This window comes from Balaenoptera acutorostrata, chromosome 5, assembly GCF_949987535.1.
Source record: "Balaenoptera acutorostrata chromosome 5, mBalAcu1.1, whole genome shotgun sequence".
NCBI lineage: Eukaryota > Metazoa > Chordata > Mammalia > Artiodactyla > Balaenopteridae > Balaenoptera > Balaenoptera acutorostrata.
In genome coordinates this window covers 90,434,469-90,462,306 of record NC_080068.1, presented here as the reverse complement: position 1 = coordinate 90,462,306, position 27,838 = coordinate 90,434,469, and the positions used below count along the sequence as shown (strand labels likewise).

The following is a 27,838-nucleotide window of genomic DNA, read 5'->3' as shown; positions in this document are numbered from 1 at the left end:
CAGTCAGTCAAAACATTGGTCAGCCTCAGTTTATACTAGAACTATATCAATTCTGTGTTAAATGTGTTTATTGCGCTTGTTTGGGGGAAATAAATTTATGGATATAACATTCAGGAAAATCTTTATGGTTAAAGAGAAAAACACGAGTGAATTTGTTCAGATTCTCTATACATCTTTGGCAATGAAAACTGTATAGAAATTTTAGCTTTAAAATCTTGTGAGAAGAAGGGCCTGTGACCTACACTTTGTAGTGTTATATACAACTCCATGTCACAGGACCTGAGCTCAAATTCTCTCTTGGAGAGATTAGCAGGGACCTCATACAGCTCCGCCAACCGTCTTATTAAGCGCAGTATTGTCGCAAGCACATTGCACAGGGAGTCGCGTCAGGCAAGTGTTGCTTACGATTTGTCTTAAGTGAGTAAGTCCTGTTTTACCCTTCCTGTTAATACCTGTATTTTGAATTGTTTACTTCCTGTCTGACGGTTTTAGAGTTTTAAAAAAAGTTTTTAGAAAACTTTAAAAAAGTTTTAGAGTTTTAAAAAATACCTTTTACATTTTTTTCCTGGCAGCTGTTCTCTTTATCAGAAATTTGTGTCTAATACTCTAATTTAGTTTATTCTGGCACATGATAAGGTTTATTTAAATAAATTGGGTTTGATCAGATCGAACGTTCTTCTGCACGTTAGTTTAGGAATGAAGTGTTAGTTGCTTTACTTAACTGTGGGGAAAATTAATTTGCGGTTATGGTGCTCTAGAAACAGGATGCTCCACAGTTCATTCGTCACTTTGTCTGAAGGTCTTGAGTGTGTGTATGTAATTTCATAAATTCCATCATGCATCTTTATACATCCTTAGCTTGAGCTCTTGCTAGTTTTTAAGTGAATCGTTCCTACAATGGATTGCCTCTTTATTCTGTGTCATTTTCTTAGTGAGACTTTCCTTAAGAGTTTTTTCCTTAGCACTTTATACCATCTCATACACTAAGCATTTTAGTTTTCTGTTTATTTTCTGGCTCCCCTAAAGGGCGGCTAGAAGAAAAACTTCCACATTCTGACACTGAAGCTATTCATAGTTTCCCATGGAAAAATCAAGAAGACTCTCACTCAGAATCTGTTTTCTCGAAATTTACACTTGGTCTGCAAATGCTAATTTATCAACTTTTTGGTATGTGAGAAGCAGGAAAAAATTAAATAGAGGTGATAAAACAGACTATAATAGGCAGATATGCTCATAACAATGAGAAATAACTGGCCATAAAGATGTCTGAAAAACTTTTAAAAAATGGTATAATTACTTTAAAAAATGAGTGTATAGTTAGGTAGCTACAGCAAGGTCTTTTGGGAACATTAGAAGGGGTAATAGAACAGGTATTCACCCTATTTTGGATACTTCTCCGTATCCTGTCCATAAACAAAAAAATACAAAAAATGTAGTCCATTTCAGTTTGTACATGCCCTGGGTTTTTGTCTCTCAGTGAGTCTGGCTATTATAAAATATAAAAATGCAATATTGCAACCTAAGATATATGTAAGCTCCCATTCACCCTCTGGCTTTACAAACTTGCTTAGTGAGTTTAAGAGGTACTTAAAAACTTCAGCTTTAGTTTTAACGTTAGAAATATTGTTTTAGACTGTGATTTAAAAAGATGTTTACAAAGAGCATAATTCAAATTGCCTTGTCTCTTAATTTTGGTACTAAAAAATCTTAGTTTAAATATCTTTTAAAAAGAGAAATTTCTCTTTCTCTCTCTAACCTCTACCACCTTCCTCTACCCCTCTTTCTCCCTCCCTCCCTCCCTCCCTCTCTCTCCTCCTCTCCCACTCCTCCTCCTTTTCTTTCCTACCTCCCTCCCAGGTTCGAATGGCTCTAAAAAAGGCTGAAAAAGAATTTGAACTCAGAAGCAGCTGGTCTGTTCCAGATGCACTTCAAAAATGGCTTCAGCTGACGCATGAAGTAGAAGTACAGTACTACAATATTAAAAGACAGAATGCTGAAATGCAGTTAGCTATTGCTAAGGATGAGGTACTCTATTATATTGCAAAACGTACTACGTTTCTAAAGGGATTAACCAGTTGGTATACAAAGATCTGAATAAAATTTTTAGTATCGCAGATTATTTTCATGAATTGGAACTTATTGCATAGATTGACTCTCATAAAAGTAAAATTACTTTATTTAAGAGAAGTACATACCTTTCAGAATGACCTTAGTATCATTTAAAAATCATCCCTACTATATCATTATCATAAATGTTTTATACGGAGCTTTTCTCTTCTAGGTTGCTGCTTCATATCTGATTCAGGTTAGGAGTTACTAGAAATTAATGTCTGACTCTTAATTATTGTGTGAAATTATTGAGTCTTAATCTGATTTCTAGTGAAACAACAACAACAAAAAACTCAGTGCACTCACTAACACCTCCATTACAGTAGGATATAGTTTATGTTATTCTCCTAGTTTTAAATAGAAGATTCAGGTCTTTCTGATCCATAGAAATGAGGGAAAAAATTTCTCCAGAACAAAGTGTGGCTTAGGAAAGCACGTTTTCTCCCTCATTTGTTTTCTTTTTTGGAAAATAGGGCTATATCTTGGCTAATAATTCTCCATTGATTTTATAATTATTAATATATTCAAAACAAAATAAACCTTATTAGTATATGTGTATTTTATCCCAAACCTAGCCTTATTTTTCTCTCTTTGGGTTTCTAGGCAGAGAAAATTAAAAAGAAGAGAAGCACAGTCTTTGGGACTCTGCATGTTGCACATAGCTCCTCCCTAGATGAGGTAGACCACAAAATTCTGGAAGCAAAGTAAGAATGTTACTGTCACTAACTGTCTATTTTTATTATGTTGAAATGTGTAATTTATAGGCAATTTATGTTTTAACTTGTCATTTAATCATGTACTATTATATCATTTATACTAATTCTGAAAAGGGGTAATTTCTTCTTGAAATTGGTTAATTGCCTTGGTCTGTTCATGTAGTTGACCTTTTTCAGTGCTGTATTAAAGACTCTTTGATGCAACAAGTAATTCCTATATTGGCTTTTCCAGGAAAGCTCTCTCTGAGTTGACAACTTGTTTACGAGAACGACTTTTTCGCTGGCAACAGATAGAGAAGATCTGTGGCTTTCAGATAGCCCATAACTCGGGACTCCCCAGCCTCACCTCTTCCCTTTATTCTGATCACAGCTGGGTGGTGATGCCCAGAGTCTCCATTCCACCCTATCCCATTGCTGGAGGAGTTGATGATTTAGATGAAGATACACCCCCAATAGTGTCACAGTTTCCCGGTAAGTGGTGAGTTCAAAAAAGAGAGTTGGTACAGTTTTAAAAGTAACTTCCTGCCATGCCTTTTATGAATCATTTGCTTTGAAATCTATGATAAAAATTGTGTTAATTCTTCATTTTCTCTTTTTTCTTTTTGTTGATCATTGTATTTACTGTTTGACATACTATATGAGGTGTGTGTGTGTGTTACATACATATATATATGTACACATATATAATAACACATCATACATGCTAAGTCATTGTATGAATGAAGTGCTGAGCTTTGAGGGAAAACATCCTTTCATATGGCAGCTTAATCTATAGTAGAAATTAAAAATTAGAGGAAGACCTTGGAAACCTGAGTTGCAATCCTAGCTCTGCCACTAACTAACCAACTGTGTGACTTGGAGCCAGTCGATTTATTTTAAATTGAGTTGCCTTCCCAGTAGGCATGTTTCATAGTATTTTGTTTTGCTTTTCCAATTCTCTCCTTTTATTGAAAGAGTATTATCTGGCTGTATTTAACTCATAAAGCACTAAATCCACTCACCTTTACACAAAATTAAATTGCGTTTATATTTAGAAAACATATTTTTTTGTTGCTAAAAAGTGGAGTTTCTCCCAAAGGTGGTTTTAACATGTACAGTTTTCATTTTAATTGCTTTGTTATGCTGTAGTCTTTGAAGATGTTTACAGTGTAAAGAATACATTTTGGTAGGAAGGTGAAATTTTAATATTTTAGATTTTATTAATAAATTGTAGAATTTATTAATAAATATTTGGAATTTTTGCAAAGTTATAGAGAGTTTAAATTTAAAGTGGTATATTTCTTGTATTAGAAATCATTTGAAAAACTGCTTTATCCTTATTATTTCTTGCCTGATTCATTTTCCCAATCTTTGTAACCTTTTTGAAACAGTATAGCTAGGACAAGATTCCAAAGAATAGAGAGCAAAATTTAATCGTTCATCAGTTGAAAACTTACACAGAAATTTGAGTCTTTGAGACACAAATCATGATATATGAACATTTTGCAGTTTGAAATTTTCTGTCCAATTGTTACAGCTTTCCTAAAGTTATGATTTAGAAAGGGTTCTAATGTTAAAACAATTTTATGAAGTAAAGCCCTAAGTTTGCAAATAATTAATCAGTGACTATGTGCGTGTGTTCATTTCTGTGATTTTAATTATCTGGTTTAATGGCAGACAGATAATGCAAGCAGATTGGTGAGACACTAAACTCTTACAAGAGGAAGGGGGAGAGGACAGATTGTAAGTGCAGTGAATACTGGGAAGTATGTGACCTCAATCATTTCACTTGCCCCATGCTGCAAGATAGTGACGGTTGCAAAGTTTTATCTAGATATGGGCTAGCTCTGCTGTTTGGATACTGTCAACTTGCGTTTATTTGAATTATGTGCCCTTAAGCTTACTATATATGCAACACTGATTCATAAGTGTATGATTTTGTTTGAAAATGATAGCTTTTTAAAGTTGCAGTTCCTCCTTAGAAACCATAATTATTCGATATCAGAAGTGTGCATATATGTATTCCCTAAAATTAACTAGTTTTTTCTTTACTTTTTTTTTTAAAGTACTTTTTGATGGGGCAGGATATCCACATGTGCATTAAAACACTTATCACTAAATGTGAATAATTTTTTAGTGATTGTGATACACAGAGAAATTTGAACTTTTTAAAATTCAGTATGATGTTTTAGAAATGCTGAAGTTTATTATCTCTGAAAAATAACTTATGCCAAAGATTACACTTTGAGAGCTCTGTCTCCACCCATTGGCACAAAAGTAATACTCCACTCTGTTTAGTTATAAAAGCATAATTTCTGGACCTGACAAATAAACTCTTGGCAGTAGTACTAGGGTCTAAGGTAGGATGAAGCTCTTCATTATATACCCTTTTAAGCAGTTTTAAATCTGCACCATGGATATGTGTAAATTGTCTAAGAGTGAAGGAATGACAAGGAAACCTGCCTGTGGTATGATAAGAGCAAAGTAAAAGATTATAAAACCATATACAGAATAATATTGTCTATGTTTAATTATGTGTAAATAAAAAAGAGAAAATATTATCAAAGGTTAGCTCTGTATGGGTTTTCCCAGTACCTTTATAGTATCTACTAAATATTCATAGTGGGATTGTAGTAGCAATTTATTTAAAATTTCTTAGCATAAAGCTCTTCAGATATGCTTAAAAATACTGAAAATAAATTGTTCATTTACTACAAAGATAAACAGATTTTAACATTTTGCTTTATTCGTCTTTCTTTTTCTCTGAAAAAGAAAACACATCTCCTCCCCTTCCTACTAAAGTTGTATATCTTCTAAAACCTGTTTTACTTGTATTACATGCAGCTGTATCTATAAACAATAGATACAATTGTTGTTTGTTTAAAAATGTACATACCGTGCACCGCGATGAAGAGCGGTCCCCGCACCGCGATGAAGAGCGGTCCCCGCACCGCGATGAAGAGTGGCCCCCACTTGCCGCAACTGGAGAAAGCCCTCGCACGAACCGAAGACCCAACACAGCCAAAAATAAATAAATAAATAAATAAAGTAGCTATAAAAAAATTAAAAAAAAAATGTACATAAATGTTATCAAATTGTGGGTATCATTTTGCAACTCTTTTTGGTCAAAAGTATGTTTTAGAAAATTTCCATGTGTATATACAGATAAATTCACTAAAACTGTTTAATATGAGTCAACTACAGTATATCTTTATCTTTTTTAATAATAAACCACAGTTTATCCATTTTTCTACTGAGATAGGTGCTTTCTACTTTTTTGTCCTTGCGAACAATACTGAAATGAGCATCCTTATCTCTGTCTCCTTGTTCCTAACTTTGAGAGTTTCTCTGGGTGGACACCTAGAAATGGATTGCTAAGTCATTGGGAAGGCACCTCTTACTAGTCGTTGCCAAGTTGCTTTCATAGTGGTTCTCTCTGTTTACATACCCACTGTTTATAAGAATGCCTGTCTGCCTGTATCCTCACCATACTAGGAATGATCTGATTTATTTGTTTTGTAACTTGAATGCGTGTGATATGATACTTTAGTGTTATTAAAATTGTAATTTCTTTAATGACTGCTGAGGTTGAGTACCATTTCATATTTATTGGTGTTTGTCATTCAGATTTTTTCCTTTCTGAGTTTCTTTTTCCTGCTGTGGAATCTCCCTCCAAGATTCTTTACTTATTTGGAAGAATTTTTATTATTATTATTATTTTCTGGTTATTTGAGGGTTGCAGATGTCTTTTCCTAGGCCTTGGCTTTTCTTTTTTACTGTGCTATGTTACTTATTTTCTCTTTTAATCAAATGGTTTTTTTTTCAAAAAAAAACATTTTTAATGACAAATTTACAAATCTGGTTTGTATTTTTATGTCTTTTTCATAAGGCGATAGATTGTTGTTTGCTCTACTAAAAGTTTTTAACTTTCACTTTAATCCTTTAGTCTTTTAATCTACCTGGAAGTTATTTTTGTTCCTATTGTGAGGTTGGAATCTAAAGATATCTCTTGATGTATGGATAAACAGTTGTCCTAGTCTCATTCCTGCTCTATCCTTGCTGGTTTGTAATACAGCTTCTCTCCATAGATGCATAAATGCTTCCAGGCTCTCTATTTTTGTTCCATTGATCCCATTTTGCTTTAGTTGCTATATGTAGCTTTATAGTAAGTATTAATGTTTGATGGGTTTAAATCTTCCTCTATTAAATTCAGAATTGCTACTCTTGGCAAGTTATTCTTATGAATTTTAGGATCAGCTCACGAAACGCCATGAAAAGTTACATGGGGCTTTTATTGGAATTTCTTTGAATTTAAAAATTAATTTTTAGCTTGTTTTTTTAATAGTTACATGTGTTACCTTTCTTTAAAAAGTTATACTTCAAATTGCTTGTTGCTGATATGTAGGGAAAAGCTGTTGATCTTGGTATGCTGATTTTGTATATAGAAACATTGAATTTTTCTATAAGAGTGTTTTGGATTTTTTTGTGTGGACAATAATAATGACTTTTTCCCCCCTTTCCATTCCTTGAGCTTTTTTCCCAAGGCAATCTGAGACCTCCAGTAAAATGTTGAATAAAAGTGCGAAAGTGATTGCAGACAAATAGTGATCGCCATTTCTAACTTTAAAGAGAATGCTTATTTCATCATGAAGTGTGTTTTTTTGTTTATTTGTTTTGTTTTTTGCTCTGTGTTCGATGGGTTACATTTTTTTTTTGGCCGAGCCATGAGGCATGTAGGATCTTAGTTCTTTGACCAGGGATTGAACCCACGCCCCCCTGCGTTGGGAGCACGGAGTCTTAACCACTGGGCTGCCAGGGAAGTCCCTGATAGATTATTTTTAAGTTAAGGAAATTAATCTCTATTTCTATTTTGCTAAGAATGATTTTTCTTTTAAATCAATGGATGTTAAATTTTACCATGTTATTTTTCTGCATAATTTGAGGTAATTGCTTGTTTTATTTTTCTTTATTCCATTGAATTTTAATCTGTTTAAATAAATTCCTTTAAATGTCAGTGAAACTATTTTTGTCACAATGTTCTGTTTTGATAATAATTAGATTTGGTTTGCTATATTATTTTATTTAGGGTTTTTACGTTTTAAATCATAGATTAGTCAATAATTTTCCTTCTCGACACTCTGATTTTGGTATCAAGGTTATATTAACATCATAAAATAAGGCAAAGAATACCCCTTTTTCTTTCATTTCATTTTTTTTTTTTTTTTACTCTTATAGTAGTAGTTAAGAATTTGGTCTCTAGAACAAGATTGCTAGAGTTTGAATCCTTACTCCTCCATTTTACTTATATGTATGTAATGTCTAGTATTTTGTTTTGTTTTGAATGTCCCACAAAACATTATTTTTTATTTGTGTAACTTTGTGGGAGGTACTCTCTCTGACTCTCAGCTTCCTTGTCTGTAAAATGTAACCTACCCTATGAGATTATTTTGTAATTTAAACCAAATAATATTTGTAAAACAATTAGAACATACCCTGGCCCATAATAATCCTCAATAAATGTTTTGAATTTTATTCTGTATTCTGAAATATTATAAGATACAGATGATTCTATGAAGATTTTGAAGAAATTGCCTATAGGCAGTTTGAGTTTGGTGTGTGTGTATGCTGGCAGGAGGGAAGGAGACAGATTTTTAAATTATTGATTCAGTTTCTTAAAATGGTCATAAGTCTAGATTTGTTAAATTATATATTTCTAAAATATTGTTTGTTTTATCTGAGTTATAAAATTTGTGGCTTAAAGTGTTCCATAGTATTTAATATGATTTTAAAAATCTCACATCTTTAAATTTTCATTTCTCCTCCTTGATTAATCTGGCATGATTTGTCTATTTTATTTCACTTCATCATTCTTCAGAGAGCTAACTGTTGGTTTTGTTGATATTCTCCATTTAGTTCTGCTCTTATCTTTTATTTCCTTTATTGGAATTTGCTTCGTTTGTTTGTTTTCAATATTTAGACACCTGGCTCATGAATTTTCAGTCCTCCTGTTTTCCTTAATGTATGATTTTTATGGCTGTGAATTTCCCTCTAAGAACGACTTTAACTGAGTCTGCCTAAAGTTCGGATACATATAGTTTGATTATCATCTAGTTTTAAAATGTTTCCAACTTTTAATATGTCTCTTCCTTGAAATATGGATTATCTGGAAGTATATGTTTAAGTTTCCAAATGTAGTATGTTTGTTTTGTTGTTTATTTGGGCGTTAGTTTTTAAAGAATATCTTTACTTATCAATTTCTAATTGTATTATGCTTAGAGAATAGCATCTGTATAACATTTATTCTTTGGTATCTTCTGAGACTTGCTTCATGACCTAGTATTTATTTGATCGAATATTTAAAATTTTCCACACATACCTGAAAAGTATATTTTCTTAATTGTTAGTTATAGGATACTATATTGTTGGTTAAATCATGTATTAGTTATGAAAAATCTCTATATACCTACATTTTGGTCTACTTTTCTGTCAGTTGCAGAAAGAAGTTTGTTCAGATCTCTCACATTTATCAATTTCTTCTTGTAATTCTGCTCATTTCTATTTTATATAGTTTAAACCAAGTTATTCGGTGACTACAAGTCCAGATGTATCTTTTTAAAAGATTAACTATTCTTCTGTGATTATGCGGAGACTGCTTTACAGCTAACCGTACTTTTTGCCTTTAAGTTTGTATTATCTGATATTAAAATAGCTATAGGAGCTTGCTTTTGATTAATATTTGCCAGTGTAACTTTTTCTTTACTTAAAATTTTTTCCATCATCAGGCTCTAGATACGTCTGTATAAGAAATAGCAATAACTGTTACTATTTTGCATTCTATTTGAGGATCTCTGTTGCCAGGGAAGGCCAATTTAATCCAATTACATTTAATCTGCTTGCTGATCTGTTTGGATTTCTCTCTGGCATATTATTTTGTGGTTTCTCTTTTCTATACCTCTTTTCAGCTTCTCTGTCATTCTCCTAAAGGATCCTCAGATGCTTTAATTTTAGACACTATCCTCTGCATCTTATATATTAATGTTGTCTAGTATTTTGTTTTGAATACCCTGCAAAAGTCATTTTTTTATTGTTTTATTCAGTCATTGTTCAGAAAGACATGTGTTTCTCTGTTCATCATTGTATTTTGCTTTTTACTCTTTCCTTTTTTTTTTTTCTTCCTTGAAAATATGTTCTTTGGTAAAAATTCTTTCAGTTAGCAACTGAGAGTGGTAAATTCTGTCTTTGCCTGAAAATGTCTTTATTTTCACTCTCACTTGAGAATAATAGTTTAACTGGATATCACATTCTAGATGAACAATTACTTTTCCCATAGTATTTTGAAAACATTTGTTGTTATTTTCAGGCCTCTTATTGTTACTGTTGAGAAGTTTTAGTAAGGCAGATTGTTCCAGTTTCCTTTTAGGTAATTTCTCGTTTCTCTCAGCACTTAGAAAATGTTTTCATTTTCTTTTGTTACACGTTTTTCCTATAATATAATTAGGTGTACAATTTTTTCCCTGATACTTGGTGTGCTTTTGAATCTGAAGATGACTATCTTTTTTCAATTACAGAAAAATTATTAGTTGTTTTCTCTTTTAATATTGTTTTTCTTTTCTCTGTTCACTCCTACTGGAATATTAGTTGTATAGAAATATAAGACTAATATTAGCCTATAATTATATGTTTGATCTTATTTTATCTTCCACATCTCTTAACCTTTCTTTTTATCTAATTGTGCTGCATTCAGAAAAATTTCCTTAGATCCGTCTTCGAGGTTACTTACTCTTTCTTCAGCTCCAATTTTGTTTAACCCATTCTTTGAATTTTTAATTTGTGACTGTTTTCATTTCTGTTAGTTCTCCTTGATTCTTCATAAAATCTACTTGTTTTTTAATGCCTTGTCCTTTTTTCATTTTTCATTTCTATTTTATAATTTAATGCCCTTAAACATCTTACTTTTTAGTTTTATTTGATAATTGTATTATTTGATGTTCTTGATTGATTATTGCAGCTGTTTCTTGAGTTTGCAGAGCAGATTGCCTTCTCCTGTTTTATAGTGTTTTACTGAACTATCTTAAAGGAACTTCTTTTTTTTCTTCCCTCCAGGGAAACACTTTGTGAGGAGTAGGAGTGCTCCTCAGTATGATTTCTTTTGCTTCTGGCAGTAGTTTCAAGGGCTTCACCTACTCAGGACCATCTTTTTTTTTTTTTTTTTTTTTGTTAACCTTTTGGATTTGGGTTTCACAGACCCTTCTGGTAGTATAAACTTGAACTCCAGGGTAATATGAGTTAGTTTGTATTGAGTTTGAGTATTGAACACCCAGCATATTGAGTTTTTCACAAGAACCTTTTTAAATTCCTGTATCCAGAGAACATGCATTGAAGGAAGTTCCCGTGTTCATTGGTCAGATTTCTTTTCAGTACACCCTCCCACTGAGGAATGCAGCCATCTAGGCCCAGGCTTTTATCCAGAACACTCATAATTCCTATTCCTCACCTTCTGTGGGCTTAAGATGTCATTTATAGCCCCAAATTAAAGCACAAACCCTTAAATTACTGAGACTGAGAACCTCCTACAGCAGTTTCAACATCACTCACAGGCCTATTAGCTCTGACTTTTAGTCTTTGTGTTTTGGCATCCGAGAATTTTCTCTTCTTCCTTGCAAACTCAGCTATGCATTTAAAACTATTGTTATATTTTATTCAGCATATTGAAGTACTTGAGGCTATTTAAAGTGTGTGGTTGGGGGTTGGGAATGGTGGTCAGGTTATCTTTGACTGCCATATTGCTAGAACCAGAAGTCCCTATATTACTTATTATTTTTGGTCGTTGGTGGCAGGGGGGACCCCCTTATTCAAAACCAAATTTTATCTTCTTTGCCATAAGAAAATACACTTTGAAAAATAGTGTCATATTAAACTGTTGTGCTTCTGTATGTAGTTATTGATATTAGAATGACAAATCACCTCAAATAAATTTCTGTGCAGTGAACTTCAGTGTTTCATTTAACTACTCTTACAAATCACAGGTAGGGATGGCTGCCGGCTTTCATTGAGAATTAATAACAGCCTGGAGATATTATTAAACATGTTCACCTTTTGTATAGGAGAGCTTGTTACAAGGTCAAAGTGAACTGCTTTTTAATCCTACATGAGTTTTATGGTGTAGGCAATATGTAAGAGATGGCAATATGTAAGAAGAAAAATTTTTGAAAGGATTGTAGAGTTGTAAACATTTTCTAGATGTGACCCATTTATGAGTCTCATCTTTATGTTATATTCTTTATTGGATTACTTAGAATTTTCCTCATATAAACTATTTACTTTTTTTTTTAAACCTCCTTCATGCAGTATCTTTCCATCTTTGTGAGTAATACTCGTTTTTCCAAGCAGGGAATCCTGATTCTTCTCAGCCCTTCTCATCACACCTATTCATGGCTGAATGTGGCTACGTTTTACTGTGTATACCAAGTAACCAGTGATTGATGAGAATGGCTGCATTATATGCTAAGAGTTGTAGAACTTAATTGTCTGTGTCAGTCTGGACACATTCTTTTAGTATTTGTAGGATACTGTTTCTTCTTTGACAAAGTGAGAACATCAGACTAAAGATTTCCAGGGTTTCTTCCAGTTCTGTAATCTATGAATCATTATAAATAAGTAAGAGAAAATTCTAATGTTTGCCTACTAAATTATAAATATTTTCATATTATATAATTTGTGTTTGGAAAAAGCCTTGTATGGTATTTATGGAGGTAGTCAAATATTCTGAAAATATTCCCTTTAATTTTACCCATTTTCTTTTTTTTTTTCCCAGTCCGTCAAGTTATTTCAGTGGCTGTTTCTGTTTGAATTGTTTGTTAACTCACTCAGTAAATACTTACTGTACATCTACTTTTTAAAAAAAATAAATTTATTTATGTATTTTATTTTTGGCTGCGTTGGGTCTTAGTTGCTGCCTGTGGGCTTTCTCTAGTTGCGGCGAGCAGAAGCTACTCTTCGTTGTGGTGCGTGGGCTTCTCATTGTGGTGGCTTCTCTTGTTGTGGAGCACGGGCTCTAGGTGCACGGGCTTCAGTAGTTGTGGCTCGCGGGCTGTAGAGCGCAGGCTCTGTAGTTGTGGTGCATGAGCTTATTGCTTCACAGCTTGTGGGATCTTCCTGGGCCAGGGCTAGAACCTGTGTCCCCTGCATTGGCAGGTGGATTCTTAACCACTGCGCCACCAGGGAAGTCCCTGTACATCTACTTTTTGCCTGGCATTGTGCCAGTTGTGATGCGGTGTTGAACATGGTACACAGTTATTTCCTTCATGAAACATGCAGTCTAATGGAGGACAGACAAGAGCAATGCACTAAGTTATGTCATAGGGAAATACACTTTGGTGTTGCCATGTGAGCACAAGAGGGCAAACACTGACCTTGAATTTGGAGGAGTTGGGAAACTTCCTGGAGGAACTGCTCTTTAAGTGAAATAGGAGGTCAAGGGAGAGATGAGATGAGGACAGAAGGTGTGGAGGCAAGAGATACTCTGATACTTCTGGGAGCTGAGTGAGGTATATTGTTCCTAGTATTCCTATAACAGAGAAGAGGGACACTAGTTCCAAATTAGAGGCTAGATAAATAGGGCATTCTAAGCCTTGTTAAGGAGTTTGACTTTATCCTAATCCTAGAAGTAATGGGAGCAACTTAAGGGTTTTAACCAATAAAATGTCATATTCCTTTTCCATTTTAAAATGATCATGCAGGTTGCAGTATGGAGAATAAGTTGGAGGAGAAAGATCAGTTATTATTCTGGTGCAGTAGTCCAGCATAACACAGCAGTGGTTTGTTGAGGGGGAAGTGGAGAGATGTGAGAGATACCCAGGAGGTAGAACTGGAAACGCTTTATGATTAACTAGATGTGGATTATGATGGAGGAAGAAGAGTCAAGAATGTCTTTGTTTCCAATTCAGATAACTAGGTGAGTGGTGGTGTGTTTTTTTTTTTTAACCAAGGTGTAAGAAACATAGAAGAAGGAGTGGGTTGGGGAGGAAAATGCTGAATTCAGTGTGGGTATCTGTGGAACACCCAAATGTCCAGTAGGCAGTTGATTGTGAAGTTCTAAAGTTTAGGAAAAAGATTAAAAGCTGGAGTCGCAGATTTGGACTTCTATAGACTGCAAACGGTAATTGAAGTAATGGGAGTGGATGAAATTTCTTGAGAAGAGTAAGTGGAACAAGAATAACAAGGCCTAGAACAGAACTTCGGAGACAGACAATTAAGGGACAGTAAAGGAAAAGGTGAGAATGTGGTTGGAGAGGTCATGGAAAGGATAAACTGATAATGTCACGTGCTGGTCCAATGTCAAGGAAGGATGGAGATACTCACTGAATTTAGCAATGAGGAAGTTTATCATAACTTTGTTAATGATAGTTGCAGGGAAATTGTGTGGAAGCACTCTACCATTTCTTTGATGAATGAGTGAAGATAAAGTAGTGGAGAAAGCAACATAGATCATTTACATAAAAGGGAAGAGAGATGTCAGCTGAAAACAGTCTGAGGGTAGAGGAGGTTTTCTTGTTGCTCTTGTTGTTTATCTGTTTGTTTTTCAGGTTTGTTTTTTCAACTTTTTAAAATAAATTTATTTTATTTTATTTTTATTTTTGGCTGTGTTGGGTCTTCGTTGCTGCACGCGGGCTTTCTCTAGTTGCGGCGAGTGGGGGCTACTCTTCCTTGCGGTGTGTGGGCTTCTCATTGTGGTGGCTTCTCTTGTTGCGGAGCACAGGCTCTAGGTGTACAGGCTTCAGTAGTTGCAACACGCAGGCTCAGTAGTTGTGGCTCGCAGGCTGTAGAGCACAGGCTCAGTAATTGTGGCGCACGGACTTCGTTGCTCCGCAGCATGTGGGATCTTCCCGGACCAGGGCTCGAACCCGTGTCCCCTGCATTGGCAGGCGGATTCTTAACCACTGCGCCATCAGGGAAGCCCCCTGTTTTTTCAACTTTTATTTTTAAGCGCCGATGGGAAATAGAAGGGGAGAAGATGAAAATAAAGGCAGCAAAAGGGATAAACAGTAGATAAGGGCCTTGAGTTTAGGGTAGAGAATGGGACAGATAGTGGAAGGAACAGAATGTGTGAACTAGAAAGGTAGGAATGTCAGAATCAAAATTATCTGATGTCTTAAGCTTATTATTTCAAAAATGCAGCAATTCTGAATGATGGCAAGACCAAGGCATGAGAGTGGGTGGTGGAGTAGAGTAGAGGTGAATGTCTGGTGAGAAGAGATGAAAACCATGATTGGTTAAGGTGTTGATCTTACAGACGAGATGGCTCAAGCTGATGAGAGGTTGGATGGACTGGTAAGAGAGAGACTAAGCAGGAAGTGACTAGTGAAGTGGAGATGAGAGATTCACGTGGCTTCATAGTGTGAGTGTCAAAGGAACATGTTTTTATAAAGGGAGTGAGGGTTTACAACAATATTGGGGAGTGAGAAGGCCATCAGTCTGTTGTTCTGGTGCTGCAGCATGTGAGGTATGAAGAATGAATGGCTTCAGCTTGAGAACGGTATTCTTAGGAGAGCTATGTTTCCATTAAGGCAAAGAAATGAAGTGCCCATTCAGGGAAGATTTAAGCACATAGAGGAAGTTTGTCTACTGTCTGTGTGGGTCTAGACTGAGACTGGGAGCAGAAACAAGGTAATCTAAGACTGCTGGTTAGTTCCACAGTAGTCAGTGTTCAAAAAACAAGTTTTTATCTGACCTTTGCCTAAAAAATAGTGAGACTATATATACAGTATTTAAATGATCCTTGATTTAAAATTTCTCAAAGTTCAAACAAGTTGTGCTATCTCAAGAGATATTTGTTGAAAAATCCAACCTGTTTTGCTGAATAGTTTTCTCGTCTTTCAATGTTAAAATTCATTAAAATATTTGCAATAAAGTACAGATTCCTTATAAATATGCTTTATTGATTTTTAAATATAAGAATTTGTTATCTTGGGTAAATGTTTAAGCCTTTATGGTTAGTAATGTCAGATTTTATATTTAAAACCTCATGTGTTTATATGTTCACTTCTGTTTAATTTTTAGACCTGTTTTTATTTTTGTTACATTTTTTTACTTCTTAACTTTCCTGAGAAGCAGTTTTATAGGTGATAGAGGATGGTAATAATTGTACAGTTACTTCAATAAAGGTAGATTCAGTGGTGACAAATGTAGATTAATCACATCAGTTCTCTTTGGTGTGTCTTTGTAGTGTGCATGAAAGGAGCATTGGATTTTATGAAAGTTTTCATTTATTTCCGCTTGGCTTTCAGGGACCATGGCTAAACCTGCTGGATCACTGGCCAGAAGCAGCAGCTTGTGTCGCTCCCGCCGCAGCATCGTTCAGTCCTCGCCTCAGTCTCAGCGAGCTCAGCTTCCTGCACATGCTCCGCACCCGTCACACCCCCGGCATCCCCACCATCCCCAGCACACACAGCACTCCTTGCCTTCCCCTGATCCAGATATCCTCTCAGTGTCAAGTTGTCCTGCTCTATATCGAAATGAAGAGGAGGAGGAGGCCATTTACTTCTCTGCTGAAAAGCAATGGTATTGGCAATGAATGAAATACAGTATGTGTTGGGCTGGGTGGGTAGGAGTGGTATGTTGTGTTAATTTTCTACTGCTGCATAACAGGTTCCCACAAACTTTAGTGGCTTCTGACAACACCCGTTTATTAGCTCTCAGTTCTGTATGCCAAAGCCCAAGCTTGGTGTGGCTAGGTTTTCTGCTCAGGCTCTTACAATCTAAAATCAAAGTGTTGGCTGGACTTTATTCTTATCTGGAGCTTGGGGGCCTCATCAAAGCTCACTTGTTTGTGGCCGAATTCAATTCCTCATGGTTACAGTACCGAGGTCCTGGTTTCTGTGCTTGCTCTCAGCTGGGGGGCTGCTCTCAGATTCTAGAGGCTGCCCGCTCTTCCTTGCCATGGGTGGCCTCTATCTTCAAAGCCAGCAACAGAGAATTTCCCTTCTTTCAAATCCCTCCTTTGCTTTGAATCTCTGCCTTCCTTTATCTCTGATCTCTATACCCAAATTCAAAAGGCTTACCTGGATAATAATCTCTCTATATATTAAGATCTATTAGTTTGGGCCTTAATTACACCTGTAAAATCCCTTCATGGCAGCACCTATGTTAGTGTTTGATTAAATAACTAACTGGGAGAAGATGTGTGTACACCAGGGCTGGGAATTGGGGGACCATCTTAGAATTCTGACCACCACAGACATAGGATATTTTGAGATATAACTGCTTAGAGGCTATTGCACACAGTTGACTCAAGTCTCAGAATATAAACTTGTCTAACGAACAGTTTCATATGTAAAATATAAAGGCATGAGCTTAAGTATACTTGAGCACAAGGAAACATTAAATATGACTGACTGAGGTTTTAAAATACTTGTTGCCAATTAATGATTTGTTCTGTTATGTGCTAGTACTTGCTAGCAAGCAAGCAGTATCAGATGCAAAAGATTTAAGAAAATGTCAGGAACTTAAAGGAGGAAATTATATTCATAACCTTTTTTTTTCTATAAAGTAGATATAGCAGCAGTGTATTCTAGTCCAGTGAGACCGGTTGCTGTCGGGGATCTCTATAAACCATATTCCTCTTTTGGAGCAGTATGGTATTAAGTGACAGAAAAACTGGTATTGGTTTCTGATTTTGCCACTTAGTAGCCACGTGGCCATGAAGTCTTTATTGTTCTTGTAAGAAAAACAAAACCAGAAGGAATGGGCCGGACACTTGCCATAAGCCCTGGTGGCTCTCTGTCATGTGATTCTTCACACATAATTGTTTCGTCTGCTAGTGAAAGTAAATTTTATGATTAGCAAGTGATCATTATAGCATATTCCTGAAGAGATAGTACAAGTTTTGTGTTGTCATTGCAACTGGAGAATCTGATGCAGCTTTGCTTGGTTAGCACTTTATGACCAGCTTTTTTGTCTAACCTTTGCAGTATAACTGTAGTCACCAGTAAGATGGCTTTACTGACAAAACTAATTTTGTGTGGCTTACGGAAATTAGTAGGAAAACTCCAGAGCTCTGCTGTCCAGTAGAACTTTTTGCACTGATGGAAATGTTCAGCCCTCATTTCAAAGAGCACTGTCAGAAATTCACAGCTAGCTCATAAATTTGAGAAGAATTTGGATTCATACAACTTCCTCCTCTCCATTTTAGTTTTTTAAGTGTTGAACCACCAGAATCCTTACAAAATAATAATAATACAAACATTTACTATTTACCAATCTTTTATGTTCTATGCATTATTGCACGTATACACTCATTTAAACCTTACCTTGAGTTAAGTCTTGTTATACGTGCATTAAACTTACATAAATTCAACTGCACGTCACTGTGGGAAAAAAATAAAAGTAGAAAAATAACATAAATGGTACATACAATTAAATTCAATATTCTGAAGAATATACGCTCTGGAAAAAATGGGAGATTTTAAGGTGTACTAGACCTATATTCCAAGTCTGACCACTTATGCAGAAGAAGCAACACTTCAGATGATTATTTGTTTTGGAATTAGGATATTAGAACTAGAAGTAGTATTAGAGATTAATCAAATTCTCTTACCTAGACAAGACAATTGAGATCTGGTTAAATTAAGTGATTTGCCCAAGATTGTACAACTGATTAATGGCAGGACCAGGACAGGAATCTAGGTCTCCTAAATTAGGTCAGTATTCTTTTCACACATTATTTAGATTTTAGAAGCTAGTTTTTAAAATATTTTTAACCTAGTTTAGAATTTCACACACAAAGCAGCCAAACCACATAACAGAATAGAAAGTAAATTCATAAAATTTTGACTAGATCAGCTTCTGGCTCTGGAAGCTGCTCCAGGGAACAGTGATATATGCTGTTTGATTAATGGACATCTACTCCAAAAAGAAGCCTTGCAGAAAAGTCCCTACCAGTGATTGATTTCTGAGTCATTTTTTCCTAGCTGAACTGCCTCTTGCCCTCTGTTAGCACTATCCATTATCAATTGTAAGAGCATTTGAAAAATTATGCAGTACATGTAACTGTATAAAATGAAAGCATTATTTAAGTCTTTATTTGCCCAGGAGATTTTGTACCTTCTGAAAGCTTGTAGTGTAATAAAGACAGTCTTTGCATACATGTGTGAGTAAAGTTCACAGAAAAGACTAAATACATTTAGCAGTCTAATATATACCTGAAGTATGGTATTAACAAAATACATGTCAAAATCAATAAACATGCATATCATAACATGAATAATGATAGTAATCTAGATCATCCAAGGTGAGAGATCATTCAATTCATTTACTCTATAAATATGAATTTAGTCCTTGCTGTGTACCATGTACTTGCTAATAACTTGAGCTGCCAAGACAGGTGAGACACGGTCCTGGCCTAGTTCCAGCTGGTGGATTATGATCTTATGTGTTCCTGCCTTTCTGTCTTCAGCTCTCTTCCTTCTCTCACCTTATTTCTTTTGCCAGTTACTTTTTACCTTGACTCTACTTTTCATTTCGTAATCATTCCGTGCATAGAGTGAACACTATTCATCTCAGGTATGGTACATTCAAAAATGAATAAATTGTTATCCCTATTCTTCAAAATTTTCCTCCCTCCCTTCCTTCCCCTCTTTCTTCTCTTTTCTTTTCTTCCTTCTTTTTTTCCTTCCTCCCTCCCTCCCTTTCTTTTCCCTCCCTCCCTCCTTCCTTTCTCCTTCCCTCCCTCTTTCCCTCCCTCCCTCCCTCCCTTCTATACTTATTAAATATCCACTATGAGCTTGTCACCGTTCCGGAGAATACAAAAGTTAATAAGACTTCCTGCCCTCATTGTCTCCTTTCTTCTGGGGAAACTTACTATAAACAAGTTAATATAAAATATTTTAGGTAGTGATAAGTTCTGGATGCTAAACAAAGACAGGTAAAAGGAAAGAGAATGCTGCTTTGGATAGGGTAGTTAGGGGAAGCATCTCTGGAGAGAGAGCATTTGAGTCATGTGGAGATGGAGGGGAAAAAGGATGAGGCAGAGGGAATAGCAAGTGCAACAGCCCTGAGGGAGTCGCATGATTGGCATGTGGCAGGAACAAGGAAGAGGCAGAAAATGGTACACCGTGCAGCTGGAGGGATAGCCATGGACCTGACCGTGCAGGGCTTTGTGGCCTTTGGCAAGGACTTTGGAGTTTAGCCTAAGTGTGTGAGGAAGCATTGGAAAGTTTTGAGCAAGAGATTATTGTGCTCTGATTGAGTCTTTAAAAACCACTTTAAGGGCTGTGCAGAGAAGTAACTCAGAGGGAAGAACAAGAATGGAAGCAGGGAGATGAATTAGGAAGCTATTGCAATCATTGAGGTAACTGGTAGGGCAGGAAGAAGGACGGTAGCAGTGGGACAGGAAGAAAAGGGTGGGTTTGAGGTATATTTTGAAGGAATAGCTGATAGCATTTACTGTATGTTGGCTTTGGGGTTGTAAACTTTATTTTTTCCAGTCCTCTTTATTTCTCTTTCCACTGTGGAAAAGAGGGAAAAATCACAAAGGAATAAATTTGTGAGAATTTATTGAATGTCTTACTTTAAAAAAATAGCTCAATATCATTACCTTTCACCTGCCATGCACTCCCCACCCCAGTGTGCCTCACCCCTCTTCCATTCTGTTTTAAACTTGGGAGAGCTTATATTTTAGCTTAGAATATTCTTTTCTTCCTTCCTTAGGAAGCTATATTTAATCAATTCAATGACTAAAAAATAAAGGGAGAAGGTGGTGACTAAAATTCATCTTTTCAACTATATGTCAACTATGTGATTTAGAAAGAAAAATTTTCAGTATTGAAACAAAACACAGAAGTAGCTGAAATGATAAAAACCTGTAAAATTTAAACATTTTCATTTCTCTGACAATTGAAGAAGGTATAACTTTAAGTTATAATATTTTCTAGATTGGAAGGTATCATTATCATAGTTTATGTTAAAAATTAAACATTTTGATAAGTTATATTATTTAAAGTAGTAATTTTCTAATTTTTTGAAATGTGTATAGAATTTTAACATCTCTCCCTTTAATATTTCGATAGCTTAAACAGCGAAAGCTGTTTTGGTTAGAATTAGTTAGAAAGTCTGCCGGTACCCTTAAGAACATATTGATTTAAAATTTTACCTTTGCCTCTATCTCATCCAGGGAAGTGCCAGACACAGCTTCAGAATGTGACTCCTTAAATTCTTCCATTGGAAGGAAACAATCTCCTCCTTCAAGCCTTGAGATATACCAAACATTGTCTCCTCGAAAAATATCAAGAGATGAGCTCTCTCTGGAGGATTCATCCAGAGGAGATTCGCCCATAGCTGCAGATATCTCCCGGGGTTCTCCTGATTGCGTAGGTCTGACAGAAACTAAGAGCATGATCTTCAGTCCTGCAAGCAAAGTGTACAATGGCATCTTGGAGAAATCCTGTAGCATGAACCAGCTTTCCAGTGGCATCCCAGTACCTAAGCCTCGCCACACATCATGTTCCTCAGCTGGCAACGACAGCAAAGCAGTTCAGGAAGCCCCAGGTGTTGCCAGGATAAGCAGCATCCCACATGACCTTTGCCATAATGGAGAGAAAAGCAAAAAGCCATCAAAAATTAAAAGCCTTTTTAAGAAGAAATCTAAGTGAACTGGCTGACTTGGTGGAATTCCATTCAAGTGGCATCTTTAAACTTTTATCTCCCATCCTTCACTCCTCTTTTTTTGTTTTAATTTTAGGAATGTAACTCCATTGGGGCTTTCCAGAGTGGATGCCATAGTGGAATGTCCTTAAGAGCAACTGTCTACTGTCTGCTTATTTAAATGACTATATAATCAATTTGTCAAGCCAGTTATTACTGAAAAATCATTAAGAGATGAGACAGTTTACAGTCATTTTTGCCTATTTATTTCTGCTTTGTTATTAGTGATGTATATACAACATTTTGTTGAGAGCCACTATGGACTTACAAGCTTTAATGGACTAGTAAGCCAGCATGGGCTTGCAAAAATTTCTTGTTTACCAGAGCATCTTCTTATCTTTCCACAGAGCTATTTACATCCTGGACTAAAATAACTTAAAAGGAGTAAAACTAATTGCACTACTGTTTCTCAGACTGGAAAAATATCTCTGCAAGTGAAACTGTATAGAGTTTATAAAATGACTATGGATAGGGGACTGTTTTCACTTTTAGATCAAAATGGGTTTTTAAGTAGAACCTAGGGTTTCTAATTAACTTGATTTCTGGAAATAAAAACCCACGCTTTTATTATGGGAAGCTTCTTTAAATGCATTTAACATTATAAAGTTTCAAGTCCTGCTGTAAAGACCATGTTGTTTTGTTTTTCCCAGGGCTTTCACTGTGATTTTCTGCATTGCAGGCTGTATGATAAAATATAAATAATTTAAAGAGAGAAGGCTCTTGATTCCTTACACAAAGTGGAAGAGTTAAAACTTGATTGAAGGACTTACAACATTCACAAGCATATACTAAACTGGGGGGATGTGGGGATTCAGGCACTTGTTTACAGACTCAATAACTGCAAAGGATTTATGGTTTGTGAAAAACTTGTACTGTGGAAAAGATAATAAATCGAAGACATTATTGTGTGGGACTGTGCTGATTTTTATTGATAACACTCCACTAAGAACACTATATGTTTTTTGGAGAGCTGTGTAAGCTGTCTTCTTGCTTAACTGCAATATAAGAAATAGTGATGTTTTGGAAGTAAGTTGTCAACAAATTTCTTTCTATATTGTTTGTCATATTTTTATGTAGTTTGAAATGTTTAAATGTTCTAATATCAAGATTAACAAATATAAATTTATGGTGCATTTAGATTGTATTGTATTAATTTATGAAGTTTGGGGTTTGTTAAACTGATAGCTTATTATAAAGGTAACTTTTACTGTGAAGATTGTCACATGAGTAACAAAGTACATTAACATTTGGGGAGTTTCTGCTTAAACTGCTTCTTTTAAAAATTCAGTCAAAATGATCTGGTTAATGCAATGTGGATGGACATTTAGGTGAACAACTGATGCATATTAGCTAGAATGGTTTTTCAGCTTTGTGGCTGAAATATATAATGTCCAACTCGGTCCTGTTTAGATGAAAATGCTGATTGATAAACAATCAGCATTCAAGATTTGCTCCAAAGCAATACTTTACTAAGAATATGAACAGTTTCCCAAAGTTTCCTGTAAATTTTATGTACTTTAGTGCCGTTGTTAAAAACTGTTAAGGTCTTGAATGATATTTATATACGCAGATATTTATATATTTAATAGACAGTGCTTTGAGGGCAAAAATTGTTTGACCGAAATGAACATAGTGTTTTGGACTAATTAGAAGGTAAGTTAACCTGAAATGTCAAGAGTTGAGGAACATAGACCCTAAAGCTGTTTAGGAAGGGGAACAATTGTGCATGAAGAATTGAAAAGCGCCCTGGAAAGTTTCTTCAGAGTGAAGGGAATACCTAATCTTCTTTCTGCTTCTTACAACCAGGCAGGAATTCTTCCCTTTGAAAATTGCAAAAGGGATGAGAACCTTTTAGTTTGATGAATAGAGAAGGTAAGAGCCACAGAGCCTGAAGTGGGGCTGGGAGAAGGAGGATCTCTAGGAGTGCCCAGCAAGGCTTCCACTTGTTCAGGATTAGAAGGGATCCTGGATCAGAGCCACCTGGATGCTAGAACTTGTGGTTGGGAGTGGGAGAGGCTGGCCTAAGTAAAATGTGGGCCGTCTTAAGTCGGGGGATGCACTGTTTGTTCTAAATTTCATACAGTTATAAACAGATTCAACCAAGGGATATGTGCTGCCTTATGTTGCTTGTAATATTTACTTGCATTAGTGCAATGCTCTGTATTTGTAAATTCAACAGAAAATAACTGAGTTTGGGAAAGCCACAATAATTTCTGTATCACATCATTTACACACAAAGAGTTGGACGTTAATATAAATATTTAAAATTACCCATTTCTTACCTTATTTTAACCTTATAAAACTATGGTATTTTCCTGATTTTAAAAGTAATACCTTCCTTACTATAAAAAACGATTAATGATAGAAAAGTATGAAGAAGAAAAACAACAGCAAGTAGATCAAATTCTACTGCCCACAGTAATCACTTTAATATTTTGGTATGTTTTCTGCTAGATCATTTTCTATATACTGATATATATTCTACATAATTGAAATCATACTATATAGCTTTATATTATGCTTTTTCACTTAATATAGTATAAGCATTTCTCCAACATTATTAAAAACTCTTCATGAACAACATTTTAATGATTGTATGATACGCCATTGTATTGATTAACCATAATCTTTTTAATCATTCTTTTATTATTAAACATTAGGCTGTTTCCAAATTTCTAATATGAGGAATAGTAGCATTTAACATTTATTGAGCACCCTATATACCAGGCACTGTTCTAAACTCTATATATATTCTCATTTAACCTTGTAAGGTAGGTGTCTTTTTCTTTTTTTAAAATCACCATTTTACTGATGAGGAAACTGAGCCCAGAAAATTAATAATTTGCTGAAGATCACATAGCTAATAAGTGGTAGAACCATGCTAACTTTTAAGTCATACTGCATAAATTCTAGTGAACATTCTCATTCCTTAGAATATATATTTTTAGAAAAGCATCAAGATTTTTATTTTATGTATATGCACATATGTTTGTATGTATACACACAAAGTCTCACATAGATACCTTGAGGGTGACTGTTAAAGTTCTTTCTCCACGTAGCTATGTTTGTATTCCCCTCAATACTTGAGGGTACAAGTGACTTTTTGCCTCAGACCATCATTTCTGAATTACCATTTGTTTAAAACTTTGCTATTTTAATAAGTATTTTTTAATTGGTAAATAATGTCTAGTATGGATGGAAAGTGTTTATTTTTATGCCATGTATTTTTCATTTCTGTGAATTGTCTCTTCATGTCCTTTGCCTGTTCTTGAGGTCCTAGTGTTTTTTTTCAATCTTTCACACAGTCTTTCAAATGTAGCTATTCTTGTATTCTTCATTTACTAACTAAAACTGATATTTTTATCAAATAGTAATTTTCATGTTTATTTTTAAAAGTAAGCCGAAGAAAACCTACATTTAAATTTTAGTCTTCCTGCTCTCCTGTTTTTAGGTCTTCAGTGAGAGAGTAGATTCCCTGCCCCCTGCCTCCCCCCCCCCCCCAATTACAGGTAAGAGACAATCAGAATCTGCTTAATTCATTCAACAAATATTAAATAGCTTACCATGTACCAAGCATCACGATAAGCTCTGGAGGTCCAGAGACTAATGTGACAGGTACCTGCCCTAAAGGAACTTGGTATCTAATAGGGGAGACAGGTCATGAACCCTTAAAATAAGGGCAGTAATAGAAATGTATACCAAATGTTGGAGAGAGAGATTATGTAACTCAATAGTATCTATTAAATCAAGGATAATTTAATGATGCTGATTTGCTGAGGACGGGCAGAGTACTTGGTGTGGCTAAAACATACAGGTCCAAGGGCAAGTTGCACCTAACTAGTAGTCTAGTTCCAGCAGGTGAGCTTGCAGTTACTGAGTTCCAGCAAAACACTTTGTAACAGCTGTGAGGGTGCTTATTCGGGGGTAAATTGTTTACCAGAGAGAAACAGTGTTTGAGCAACCCCACATAAGCCCTGATAGTACTGATAAAAGACTCCCTCCCCACGTCCCCAGCCCTGAAACAGGATCGTCTGTTGAAAGACACTCTCCTTCAGATTTACTCAGGTAGGCCTGATCTGATCTTGTGGCAACTCTATTTTTAGTTTTTTGAGGAACCTCCATACTATTCTCTGTAGCAGCTGCACCAATTTACATTCCCACTAACAGTATACAAGGGTTCCCTTTTCTCCACACCCTCCCCAGCATTTGTTATTTGTAGACTTTTTGATGATGGCCATTCTGACTGGTGTGAGGAGATACCTCACTGTAGTTTTGATTTGCATTTCTCAATTGGTGTCAAGTGGGCTTCAGGCCAATTTTCAGATATTGCCTCAGTCCCATGATTGGGCTTTTCTGAGGTTATCTACAGGTCTCTGGAATGGCCCTCAAAGGGTCCTCTCCATGGCGATGTTTGTTGTAGGCCCAGGTAGGATGTTGTAGGGAGGCCTCAGTCCCGATCTTGATTTCGTATCAGCAAGAAAGGATTGAGGCAATGCCCAGGATCCCTTCATGAGCTAGAGTTTTGACTGCCAGGGTCTCCATTATCCTGATGATCTAGTGTTTACTGCTTATGTTGCAGTGTCTTCATCAGCCTCCAAAAGTGAGAGAGCAAGCGGGGAGCTCCAGGTAAGGCTGGCAGTTGGCCTCCACTGGGTGAGAGCGGTTCTACAGTGGGGGGAGTGGGGGGAGTGGGGGTCATAGTGGCTCAGCCGCTCCAAATCCCCAGTCCTTAAAGCAGAGGCGGAGGTGCTTCTTCCCCTTCCCACATCCTGCTCAGTTGGCCCTGGCAGGTTCTAGTTCCCTGTAAAGCAGGCCTCTAAGAAATCTTACCTGGGTCAAACTTGTTCTGCATCTCTTGCTTCAGACTGCCACATTTTAGTTTCAAATAGTTGTGTAACATAGCAGCCATCCCAGTATTGTGGTTCTGTTAAGAATACCTTGTGTCTATTCCTTAAGTACCGCCTCTTTAATTGCAGCATCTTAGTTCTAAAATATCCACATGGGCTAATTTCCCACATGTGAGAATGTTAACTTCTGAGATACTCTCACAGACCTCCGGTCCCTGGGATATGACAGCATCAGATCAGAGGGAGATTGAAGGGCAACGCCACTTAGGAACTGGAAAAGGTTTCTAGAAGAAGAATGTGGCTTTTTTATTTTGTTTTTGAAATACCGGCTATTCAAGTTCGGTGCTTCTCCTTGAAAAAGCTTTCTATTAACACTTGAGGTGTGCATCTGTAGTCAAAAAGTACAATGACAAGAAATTAAAAGAAAGGGGGGCTGGATGGTGGTGGGGGTGATGAAGCCTGAGTGTAACAGTGAACCAGAGGTTGCCTTTGATGTGTAATGTAAAGGTAAGAAAATGAACCTGGAAATAGGACTGGGACATGGGACCCTGGGAAAGGAGAGGAGGTAGGGAGGGAAAAGGTGCATTTATTGTCACATCACCAAATCTTGTCCATTTAATCCCTGAACATCTTAGCTAATGCCTCTACTGCCGTGGGGCCTTGCCTTCTCCATTTCTCATTAACTTTAAAGAGCTAACTGAACCCAGCCTTACCATCTTTCATCTACTTGTTGGTGAGCTTTCTAAGCCATAGGATCGATTTTCTCTGATTAAAATCTTTCTATGCCTTTCCATTGCCTGTAGGATAAAATATAAACTTAAACTAGCAAAAGACCTTGGTGTTCTGGACCTGCTTACTTCTCTAGCCTCGTGGCTTCACATTATGGACATAACCTAACCAGTTGCACAGAACTTCATACAGGTTTCTGAAGAAGCCAGGCTGCTCCTTTTGCCTGGAATGTCTTCTCAAGTCTTGGGCCACAAACTCTAAACCTTTAACTCAGCTCAGGTATCTCCAGGAAGCCTTCCATATAGGCCCCCAATCTGAGTGAGAAACCACTTCTGTGAATGTCCAGAACTTGGTGTTTATTACAGCACTTGTCACATCATATTACAAGGACCTGTTTACTTGTTGGCCCAATAAACTGAACTGCTTAAGAGCAAAGACTCTGCCTTATCTCGCTTTGAGGTCCTGCAGACTGGAACTTCAGGCACTGAATACATTACATGCCTGATGAATGAATAAATGAATAACATGTTATTGCTGCCTTCAAGTTTCAGACTGTTAAGGGCATTCACAAGTTTAATGATTAGAAGACAGTGCAAGACTATTACCCAATACAAATGAGCATTGTATGGCTGTGTTTCTGTTGTCTTATAATGTAGATTCCAAGGAAGGAAGAGATCAAGATGGCATGGAGTAACTAGTCCGTTTTCTTTGTGAAACGTATTTTTAGAGCTGGACTCTGAATGGTGAGTGCTGTCTGAA

At 36.1% G+C, this 27,838-nt stretch overlaps 1 protein-coding gene across 1 annotated transcript in view; it reads left to right on the top strand.

Moving 5' to 3' along the window:
* Nucleotides 1-22,780, top strand: part of STIM2 (stromal interaction molecule 2) — a 170,434-nt gene extending 147,654 nt beyond the window's left edge. Inside the window, exons 8-12 of the mRNA XM_057547393.1 lie at nt 1,858-2,025; nt 2,713-2,813; nt 3,058-3,296; nt 16,091-16,364; nt 20,974-22,780. Of these exons, the coding sequence (XP_057403376.1) occupies nt 1,858-2,025; nt 2,713-2,813; nt 3,058-3,296; nt 16,091-16,364; nt 20,974-21,451 (1,260 nt within the window). The 3' untranslated portion in view covers nt 21,452-22,780. The remainder of the gene's footprint in view (nt 1-1,857; nt 2,026-2,712; nt 2,814-3,057; nt 3,297-16,090; nt 16,365-20,973) is intronic.
* Nucleotides 22,781-27,838: the final 5,058 nt, after the last annotated feature.